Source organism: Cygnus olor, chromosome 4 (genome assembly GCF_009769625.2).
Source record: "Cygnus olor isolate bCygOlo1 chromosome 4, bCygOlo1.pri.v2, whole genome shotgun sequence".
In the NCBI taxonomy this organism is placed as follows: Eukaryota; Metazoa; Chordata; class Aves; order Anseriformes; family Anatidae; genus Cygnus; species Cygnus olor.
In genome coordinates, this window is record NC_049172.1 from 49,489,833 (window position 1) to 49,501,360 (window position 11,528).

Consider the following 11,528-nt stretch of genomic DNA (forward strand, 5'->3'; position numbering starts at 1 on the left):
CATAATAAAAATTCAGCATAGTGATTATTTATAGATAGCCATGATCTAATTTTTAATCATGCGACCGCAGTGCATGCTTAGATGCGTTTCCCCACAGCTACTGCAATATTGCACCGGAGGCTAACTGGAGTTTTAAAAGCAAAATGTTAGTATTTGATGGGAAAGGAATAATTTGTTGTCCAATTTTTATTTAGTTCAGATGTCCTTGTTTGCTGGGCCGGCATTTAGTTTGATTTGTTAAGGTTCATTTACAGTACTTGTATTTTGTAGTAATAACAGCAAGATGCTTTCTCATCCCTTCCCCTCACCCCTCTGTGCCTTGTAAGGAAGCTGCAGCTGCACAAAGTTGTATTTGATCCTTGTCATTGCTCCGTCCTTTTGCACCTGCAGCTCTGTTGGTCTCATCTTAACACCTGGCACCATGAATTATCCTCTATTTATTCATAGTCAGTAGCAAATCCCATTTAGAGCTAAGCAGTATATATTCTGGCAGTCAAATGACCATAAATGTCAGAATGTATTTCTCAAATGTAAATATAACTGAATAACTATATTCAAAATGCTGTGAAACTTTACAGCACAGAAAGTCTTTTAATGCTGGCGTGTGTAGTCTTAAAGCTGTGAAGGAACAGATTTCAGAATCCTCTATCTGAAGTGTCAAGTGTGGTAAAGACAGGCAGTAAAACTTGGCTTGAGGCTCCTAAATACAGGGTTTGCTCTTTATACAAATCCTAGATTTTGTAAGTTAAATTTGTGCAAGTTACCGTAACTTTCTGCGATTGGTTATTTGCTCTCTAGGATCTGGATATAAATGTAACTTTTTTTTTCTTTTCTCAAATAGACTATTGCATATCTGTACTTGACATAGGGCATTGCAAAATGCTGGTTGTAATATTTGCCGGTTCAAATACCAACCTTGTAAGAAGCAGTGTATTGAGACCACGGGTACTAGGGAGCAGCGTTCCTGCATTTATACTTGGATCACTTTAAAGTTTCTGTAATAGGTTTTGAACCCGTAGCTGCTATAAAAACATATATGGGAAAAGTTTTTGTTCCAAAATGGTTAGATTTTTCTACACTGTTTTGAAGATGGTTATTTGGGTGTCATGAAAAGTTGTTTTCTGCGCTGGTTACTGTTTAATACCAGGGAAGTTTTGATAGTACTACAGACCACCCTGTACTCAGTCACTGTCCTGTACCTCTCTCCTTTTCACACAAAAGCAGCTGCAAAACAAAGTTTTTCTAAAACCACTCATGAGTAAAATTCTTTCTCATTTGTCTTCCAGACACGAAGATCGATTGAGAAGTTATTAGAATGGGAAAACAATAGGTTATACCACAAGGTGAGTGCCGCAGGGAGCAGCTTCGTACTGTTGGAGTTTGAATTGCACAGTATGGAAACAGATGCTTTTGTTGAACGAAAAATATGAAAGGTGGACAAATGGGCTAGTCTGTGTGCTGCAATAAAATACAGCTCATTTTTCTTCTTTTTCTTTCCTCCTTGTCTAGCTGTGCTTGCATTGGAGACTAAGCAAAAGGAAATGTGAAACGAATAACATGATGGAATATGTAAGTTAAAGGGCTGTTTTGTGAGTTTCTCTATTAAATGATCATTTATTTTGCTTCTGATCTTATTCTTTTCATGATTATTAATCAGCAAAGGTGTCAGGAGCTTAATCGCCTGAGTGCAAGGATTTTCTACGGTTCACAGATGCATGGTTTCATGTGCAGGACTGATTTATAAAGTTATGAATGACTTGAAAACAAGGCTTCACTGTGTTCTAAAAAATAATAAATTAATTGCCAAGATAAAATAGCTCGAACATGTGCTGATGGAGTGTGAAATTTTAGATGCTGTATAAAGAATAACCACAACTTTGGTTACGCAGCAAGTCAGATATGGCTGTTTTATATGATGCTAATCAAGTCTAAAAGTATGGAAGAAGACCTTTCAACTAAGCTGTTGGAGCTTAAGAAACCTTTAGCCTTTTTAGATTTTAACTGCCCCTTACCTCAACTGTCTTGAAAGTATCTTTATATCAAATTGGTGTCACTAAAATATTTTTAAGTCACTCTAAAATTAAAACTCCAGTCTTTGGCTGAGACCCCATAAGCACTTCATAGAAGCATCCAGTGAGAAGTTATACACAGTTTAAAATGAATGATGTCCAGTGTGGGATTTGAGTTTGTTTAGCTGGCAACCTTCTCGCTCTTTTTTTGGTGCTGTTTATGTTTCCATTTTGAAAATCTCTTGGACGTAGACAGAGGGTGCTAAATAGGATGAATTTAAGCTGCTGAAGTGTAAGAAACATTAGAATTTGCAGAATTTTTGCAAACCGTCTAGGAAGTAGGAGACAGGAATGGTTAACTTTGTAAAAATAAAGACTAATCTTTGAGAAATATCTGCTATATTAGTTCTAACTTATCTGTGATTTTTCATTGTATGAAAAGTTGTCTATTCTTTGAAACAACAAAGGTATCATGCATGTAAAATTGATTTAAAAACTGATTAAGTAGTAGGAAATTATATTAAAATGATCTTTTCCTTTTAGCCTTTCCTTTTAGCCTTTCCTTGTTTTTTCCTGTTTCTGCATTAGTTCTTAATTCTAGCCTGAAACATAAAAAAAATTTAAATGCCTTTTTATACAGAATAGCTCTATTCAGCTCACTGAGTAAGTAGCCACTTTGTATCACCTTTTCAACAAAACTTGTTAATTTAGATGTATGATAAGACACTACAAACAGCATAAATCAAATTTTGGAAAGTAGATTTGAACTTCACCTAAATGAAGATTTTTTTTATCTCACTGAAAATTGTGTTTTTCTAAAGGAAGGTTGTCACATCCAATGTTTTGCAGATTCAAAAAAAAAAAAAGCCACATACAATGGTAGTTTATAAATACTTTGGCTCATTCATTCTGTTAAATACAATTTAAAATTAGTTGAACTATTTGCATTACTACTGTGTAAGCATGGACGTGCAGCTTTACGGGGTAAAGATCTAAGATTTTATTTTCAATTTGTGAAACGTCTAATATGCAATCTCTGCATGTATTTAATGAGAATTTTTTTAATAGACTCCCCTACACCATTTCCTCATTTTCAGTTAACTAATTCGCTAGTCTCTTTAAAACTGCCCTTAATGTTGTAGTCATGATTTAATTTTAATCAATAAACTCTTAGCCTCAATTTTTTCAAAATAAGTGCTTTCAATTAGGCCCCTGTATGCAAAATATGGTTCTTTGTCCACCTGAGGCTCTACATCCACTGCCAGAGATGTTAAATTGTATATAAGGTGGCCTTACTCCCTTGGTAGAAACACAGACTTCCAGTTTTTCTTCTTGCTCCCTTTTTGAAACCTTACCTGAATATCAGAAGCGCTGGTAGCTGTGAAGCATCCGGTGGTCAACTTGTATCAGTGATCAGTGGATTTTGAGCAGTTTGCATCCCTGCTGAACATCAAGCCACTTCTGAGTATCTCTAAAAATAGACTTATAAACTTGATTTCAGTGTTCATTATTTCAGAAGTGTTGGCCTCAGAAATAAAACGTTTTTTCTGTTCTCATGTTCAGTATGCTATCACAGATAGAAGCATTTATTCTCTAAGCAGCCAAGTTACATTCTTTTTCAATCAAAAATGTTTAAAATTCTTTCTTAACTTTGCAGAAACTAAAGCTCCCATTACGAGTAAATAAAAAAATCCTTAGTTATACTACCAGATGAAAGTATTATTTTCTTTATTTTTAAATTCTATTTATTAATATTTTTATTAATACACTCATGCTGCTGTTTTGGTAATCTTATGAATGTCTCTCTAAAGAAAGAAAATATATGATGTGAAAATGTACATGTGAACATTTTCTTTAAGATTTCTATTTAAATATAAACCCAGGATAACTACTTGCATTCTTGAGTTTATGCTAACAAGTCTATGTAGTTCTGCAAAACGTAGTTAAAACTTGAACTGGGACCTGAGGGATAATCATTTAGGAACATTAGTCAAGTTTATTGTTAGCTACTTGCAGATTGACTTGATATGCAGCATTTGCAGTAGTTGATATCCCTTTCTATATGAGTTTTTGAAGTATAAGCTTGATTTTTGAATCCTGTATTAAACAGAATCAAATTTGAAGTAAGGGGAATTGCACATGTAATTGAGAATTAACTTCGCATGCATTTTGCTTTGCGTTTTTTGAATTACTATCTTTATCTCTTTAATAATGTGTTCCTAATCATTTTTGTTAAAGAATACTTATGTAGTAGGTTCTTTCAGTTTGTTTAGATGTGTTCAGTATCAGTAGGCAAACTTTGTCAATTCCATTTGATTCTTTACGAGTTTTGGCCTTCTGTCTGAAAAGAATTCTGTCTAACATTTTTCTACCTGAAGAAGGTATTGTGATTGTCATTACAACTTGATGTACTTCAAAACAAACAAAGTGAATTATCATTGTGACAAATAGGATTGCTGCCATCTCTTAAATAATATATATTTCTTTTCTTTTTATACAGGTCATCCTTATAGAGTTTTTACCAAAGACACCGATTTTTCGACCAGATTAGCATATGATTTATTTATAGAGACTTACTCAAGTATGTTGTCTTTCCAATGGTGCCTTGCTTGGTGCTCTCCTGGTGGTGACATAGCATTGGTTCTACAGACTCTTGTGGTGTTTCCATTCTTTTTTGTTTGTTTTTGTTTGTTTGTTTTAATAACAGCATGTTCTAAGTGCATTTGGTCAAACTCTGCAAAGTCATTTCATGCAAATGTTACCTACTACTTAAGTTATTACTTTTCCTACTTCTGTTTGTTAATGTATCCTGATTTTCAGAGTCTTTTATGTGTGCGCGCGCGTGTGTACATATATATATTACTATAAATACACAGCTGAAAATGTTCTACAAGTGAGCAGGTATTTTTTTTAACCCAAAATGACACAACTGATTGATTGTACATCGTGTAAGTCCTTTTAATTATTAGTTTGTGCTGAAGTACCTTCTAAGATCTACCTAAACTTTTGTCAGTGACTAGTCAGTTGTAAATATTTTTATTTCTTTTTGGGTTATTGGCTAGCCTCTTCCAACGAAAGAAGGAGATGAATTTTTTTTTTTTTTTTTTGAAAATGTGCTTTCTGGAACCCAAATGCCATTGCATTAGTATAAATCTCAGTGCTTTTCATGAAGAAATCCTGTCAGCTGGTTCTGAAGAAGTTCTAACTTAAATTTAAGAAAAAAAAAAAAAAGCAAAATAGAATTATTTTACTCAGACTAGAAAAATCACGGAGAGAATTGCATGTGTCTGATTAGTAGAACTCAAGATCTCAACGATATATTAGTATTGCAGTTTATAATGTAGCTGTTTTAATTCAGGCTAATGCCATGTATCAGCTCTATTCCTACTGTTTACCAGATACAATATATAGGGGTACAGAAGGACTTGTTTTAGTAAAACTTACTGTCCAAGAGGACCTTTCAGGGTTGTTTCTTTTTTTTAAGCCACATAAGCAGAAGAAAGTTACTGAAGAAATCTTGAACAGTCCAGTTCCAGATCCAAATGCAGGTGCCATGTATCAAAAGTAATCAAAGCAGAGTACACTGGACAACAGTGTAAATTTAAATGTGTTAGGTAATTAGTTACTGCACCCTTGCTTCTGCTCATTCTATGCTTTTGGTTTACAAAGCTTACTTTCTGCACAAGTATAAAGACTTTTTTTTTTTTAACTGGATATATGATGTATGCTTGGGTCAGGCCAGTTGTATTTTATTTCTTCTGCTTGTATCTTAATTGTACATATCTTCACACATAGCTCTCTTTTAAATTGCTACTCAATCATATTTTAAAGTTTGCTTTATGTATCTAAAATTACTGTACATGAACATTTATGTAAGCTATGAATATCTTCCTTGTACAGTTGTGGTAGCAAGCAATAATGTGAATATATGAAAAACAGATATACTCTGCTTAATATTTGTATGAATGAAAAGTTGATACCACTACAAGAATAATTTTCTCTTTTTAATCTTTTAAACACAAGTTTTATTTCAAGGTAATATATTACAGGTACCTTGATGCTGTGAACTATTTTTCTATGTCTTCAAAATATTTATTCTCTGTAAAATATTCTCTAGTGAGTATTATATGTTTGATAGTGGGAGTGGTCTAGAAAGTTTTAAGTTTTCTTAAATCCAAGCTGTCTGTGTCTGCTCCCAAAAAACATCCTTTGCTCAGCTTTTGTCTGTGGATTCCTGCTGTTTACTTTGAAAATAGCTCAACTATGCTTTTCAACAAGCCTACAAGTGTGTTTCTTTGACCTGACTGAATATGATTTTTTAATTAACAAATATGTGTCTTGTGCGCTGCCTTGGTCTACTGGGGCCCACAATGGTTTCTCTCCAAAGTAACTAGTTACAATTTTTTAAAAATTTAATTTCTGCCTGTTCTTTAGTACAAATCTGGGTCTGCAGCACTGCTTTACACAGTATTAGTTATAATCTTGGACCAATTTCAGCCTGTGAAGGAGGACAGAAGCCTAAAGTTGGCATCTGAGGTTCTGGAGGTTGGAGGTGCAGGAGAGATGTTGGAACTGAACAGAAATAATAGCTGGTGACCAGAAATATATATTGATCTCTTCAAGTCACAGTTTTCAATACAATGAATATTGAATTTACTACACCTAGACTTTATTATCAAAATTCTCAGTTGGCTGTATAGATAGGTTTGTTTCATGGATGCAGTTTTTTACTGGTAGCTCTTTACTGCTAAAGAGAGATAGGTTGGGTATGGCTTATGAGATGCTCATAGCAGCAATGAGTTCAGCGTTAGCTAATGACCTTAATTTACTACCCAGTCTTCTCATACTACATTCTGTGACACCATGACTACCTTGCCAGCAGCACCCAAACCTGCTTATTTTAAAGTTAATTTGAGTGTGATGTGTGCTGAAACCAATGCAATGAATAAAGTGTGGCTTAAAGATTTACAAAGAGCATCTTGTTAGCAGAACTTCTACATAAGCACTAATGCTATGTAAGAACTCTTCTACTGTAAGTGTATCTGTTGTTATGTACTTAGTTAGCAGGCATTTCTGTATTTTCATTATGACTTACTCTCTGAGAATTCTGTTGTAGGGGTCCAAAGTAGGGCTTTGAACAAATAAAAGCCTAAATCCCATAGTAAGGCAGACAGATAAATTGCCACTTAAAGCATTTCTGATACTTTATTAAAACAATGTCTCTGACTTAAAATATTACCAGGAGACTTGAGAAAGTGGATTTATATTTAGATGAATTTTGCTCAGAAGTGTTATTCTCCTGCTGAGGTAGTACTAGGTAGTCTAGTAAGAATGCTGTAAAACATTTTAACACAATTCCTTTCAATTCAGTACTTATAACAATAGAAATTGATCATAGCAAAAATTTAATAAAACATCTATTTAGTGCCTGCAGCAGTCAACAGGATTTATTCCTTTGAGGTTGTTTCTAAAATATTTAAATCTTGTTATTTTGTGTGCCAGTAAGAAGATACTACTTTTCTTGTCCAACTGGCAAAGGATGAAGTTGCAACAGTTTGAGCAGGCCAGAAGTTACAGTAGGACTTCTAAGACATAGACTGATCTTTGCTAAAGTAATTATTGCATTAGTCTAATCTGTTTAGCTTCTAGTAATTTAGCAGTTCCTATAAATAATCTTATCTATTTCCAATTTCCTTGAATAGTGAGAGAGAGCCACTTGATATTAATCATTTCACAAATGATCATTGCTAATTATTTCACCTTTAGCCTGAAAAACTAATGGTAGAGGCATCAGTGACTCCCTGTGAAAGCTAATAATTGTTTGTAGATATAGTGGCCTCCAACCGGTCAATAAAGATCTCTTGCTTTCTGTAATATAATCAAGATAGATTGTTCTCTTAGTGATAGCTAGAAATAAGTTGTAAAGGAGAAAGGTTTCCCTTCTGACCCTCTATGAAGAATTCTGTAGAGCTTATCCATTGTTAAATAGCTATGACGTGAAGTTTATACTGGGATTAGCAAATTTCACCAGAAATTAAAATGCTTGTAAAGATAGATTATGTTTTGTAATAGCTCGGTAAGTCATTTTAGTAAACTATGTATGTAAATCCAAAAATGTCTGTGGCAAATCCAAAATTTCCCATGATACTCAAAGCCAAGTAGAGTACATTGTAAAAAAAAAAAAAAAAAAAAAAAATTTACAGTACTTAGACTTAAATTAAAATCTGTAAATTTGTTTCTTAAACGATACTTACCTTTTTTGTAAATCTCAAGACCATGGTGTTTAAAAGTTATATGCTTAAGTCAGTTTTTATTTTTCTAAAAGTCATTTTATCTAGCTCTGAAGGCTGTAGAAGAGAGCTTTAAAATGCAATCTGTAAATGTTCAGAAGCCAGAAGGCGAAGAAAAAGAACTTGTCTTTATTCCCTCCTCCCAGCCTCCACCCCAAAGTCTTAATTTTAAATCAGCCCCCTTGTTTTGGGAGCCCCAGCTTGTTTCTTGAGCAGCTGGCAATAATGCAAATTGTCCACCAAAAAAAAAAAACAAACACAAAAAACAGCATTTGAATTCTGAACAATTTAAAGAGATCACTTTAGCTGAAGAGGCAAAAGACTTAAGCAAAGAAAATCCCTTGTTCTTTTAAGTTCTCTAAGCACTGCTGTTGAGTAATTAAAAGAAAGATCATGATGACCCCACATTAGGTCAAAATCCAGATGATTTTATGTAAAGGAAATGCTCAGTTAGAGAGGTCTCAGAGCCCCAAATGTCTTGGATTCACAGTAGTGACTTATTAAAGAAGGGTAAGAGGCACTGGGTAGTGTTGTATCTGTGACTAAAATAATTTGTGTTGCTCTTCAGCTACTTTGCTTACAAAAAGAAAGCATTTTAGGAATAAGATCTGCATTCATCACCACTAATTTGCTGTAATTTCTGTGCTGCTTCTCCCTAAAGCCACATTGCATTTCCATCACAAACAGCCAGGTGTAATGATGGTTATAATGCCTTTAATAGCCATATGGTAGGTAGAAATATTAACTTCTCAGGGACTAATAGGAAATATGAAAATGGAGTTAATGAGCTGAATGCCTATCTGCATGAAGGCGTACTTTGCAAACGGCACCCTAGGAAACTTCTGATTGTAATATGCATGACCATTATGAATGTTACCAATATACAGCTATGAGAGCTCTCTTTACCTTGTATTATTAGGCTGCTGAATGTCTAGCTATGTTGGATAAAGATAAATGATGTTTTTTTTTCCCCCCCAATTTGGATAGAGTGATTATTTCTAATGGTGCTACCTTCTTCGTTCCTGTGTTTGTTCTTTGTATAAAGTTCTCTCTGCTGGTTGGATGAATTGGGATACTGGTAATAAGAAAACTGTATCATTCTTAGGGAAGTAGAAAAGTTTCAAGGGGAGAAGTACTCAAGAAGCAAACCCTTTCACTGCAGAAAACGTCCTGCATTTATTCTTCATTAGTTACAGACATCCATTCCGGTTATTTTGTTGGTAACACTGTTCTGCAGTTCATTATTTTTTTTAAACTGAATCTTATTGCAAACTGATGTTTCGGTCAGCAGGATTAAATTAGAAAATATTTTTGCAAATTTAAAAAAGGAAGTCCTTGCATGAAACTGTTTCTTTACACTGCGCTGGTGTGTGTATCTCTGCCACATGACATTTAGATAATACATCTATTAACTAAATGTTATTGTTTTTATGGTAGATACCTTTTAAAAATCTTCTGGTTCATTTAGCTCATTAATATTTCATTAAGACTTATTTTCCTGACAAAGATTCATAAAGGCTTGACTCTTGAGAATACAACAGCCTGTTAGGAAAGATTTAGTGGGATGAAATGTAGAAATTAGGAGAAGTAACACCCAAAAGACTGAACTCAAGTGTTAGGTTTGAAATTCTCTGAGTGTGATGGAAAATGGTTTTGAAACATATGAAATGGTATTGAATAATGGAAGTTAAGTAAAGGGTAGCGATCCATTTTAGTAATTATCTAAACTGTCTTCATTTCTATTGCATTTTTATTATAACAAGTGTGTTGTTAATTTCTTTTGGTTATGCCCTAATTGATAGACTTCTGCTATTACGCATATATGGAGGTAAGCATCCTTAACTCAGCATCTTTTAGTTTAAAATATCCAGACCAAAAAGGAATTGCTGATGAGAGCTGTGCAGTGAGTACAGACAAGTCTTTTCCTAGGCTGGAGCCTGTAATGCATGGCTAATTGTTTCCAAAGAAAATTCTTGACTTCCCCAGACAGCTCCTGTCATATGAGAATATATCTGAGGGCCGGGAGTAGGATCCAGTTAGGATAATTTAAGTTCAGGTAAGTAAAATAGACTTTTGTAGTTAGTTTTAACTTTCATGGAGAAGGAAACCATTGACAAATGCTCACTTTTGGAGGGCAGATAGTAGATCTTATAATGTTTATTGAAGCACACTTTTTTTTCCTCATTTATAACTTTATCATTAAAAGTTATTTTGGCTTATGTTGAAAATTAGACTTCATAATTAGCTGAAGATATCTTTTTTCCCTTACAATGTTTTAGGTTTGTGAATCCAAATTTTTAAAAATCATGTTTAGAAATTTAAAAAAAAAAAAGATATTCTGATGCAATATAAGTGATATTTTTAGTGGCTGTGTGTTTAAACTGATTCATTTTATCAACATATGCATCTTGCTCTTCAACTCTGAATGTTTTTCTCTGTTCTGTGCTTGCAGCAGGCTTTCTAACTTGTTAGGATATGCAGTGTACGTATTTGTCAGTATTGCCAATGAGCAGTTGGGTTCAGTGAGGTAACAAGGAATACAGAGTAGTTAGAGATTTGAAAAGTGTAACTTGATTCTTGCTTCAGTAGAAAACTGAATATGGCAGTGAGAATATGAAACTAATTCCAAACATAAAAAGGAACCATAAACGACAAAAACAGTGCCTAAATGTTGTGTACTAAACCAACCCTATGTAATTCACCTTGCTTTCAAAGTTTGCAGAGAACTGCGTAGGACTGTATGTGCTTAGGAAAAACGTGTTAAACATACAAAGCAGTAACAGAAAATAAGTCACTTAAGGGACGTTATCTTTCAAGATGGCAAACTAAAAAAACAATGTTTTGTATCTATGCTAAAAATCCATTTCAAGCAGAAAATGCATAAGCAATAATTTAACATGGAACTGGATATTAAAAAAAAAAAAAGCTGCTATTTATATAGACTTGATGGTAATTGTGCCTACTGAGGATTCCTTCTAATAAAGAGGTTAGAAAGATAGGGTTGCTGTGATTTCCACTATTGTAACATTCCTCTTCAAACATTTTAAGTCTGGGTGAGAGTCTGAAAGCTTAGAGGCCAGTACTGTGTTCACAGGGCTTTGGAGGGAGAAGATAGAAAGAAAAGGACTTTTTTCTTTTTCTTTTTTTTTCTTTTTTAAGGCTGCACAGTTGTAAATATGCATATTTAAGACTATTTAACCATGTCTGCTAAATTACTGAAGTTAATCTA

At 33.9% G+C, this 11,528-nt stretch overlaps 1 protein-coding gene across 1 annotated transcript in view; it reads left to right on the forward strand.

The window, feature by feature from the left end:
- CHIC2 (cysteine rich hydrophobic domain 2) overlaps positions 1 to 11,210 on the forward strand; it is a 30,619-nt gene extending 19,409 nt beyond the window's left edge. Inside the window, exons 4-6 of the mRNA XM_040555842.1 lie at positions 1,287 to 1,343; positions 1,510 to 1,569; positions 4,510 to 11,210. Coding sequence (XP_040411776.1) covers positions 1,287 to 1,343; positions 1,510 to 1,569; positions 4,510 to 4,560 — 168 coding nt within the window. The 3' untranslated portion in view covers positions 4,561 to 11,210. The remainder of the gene's footprint in view (positions 1 to 1,286; positions 1,344 to 1,509; positions 1,570 to 4,509) is intronic.
- Positions 11,211 to 11,528: the final 318 nt, after the last annotated feature.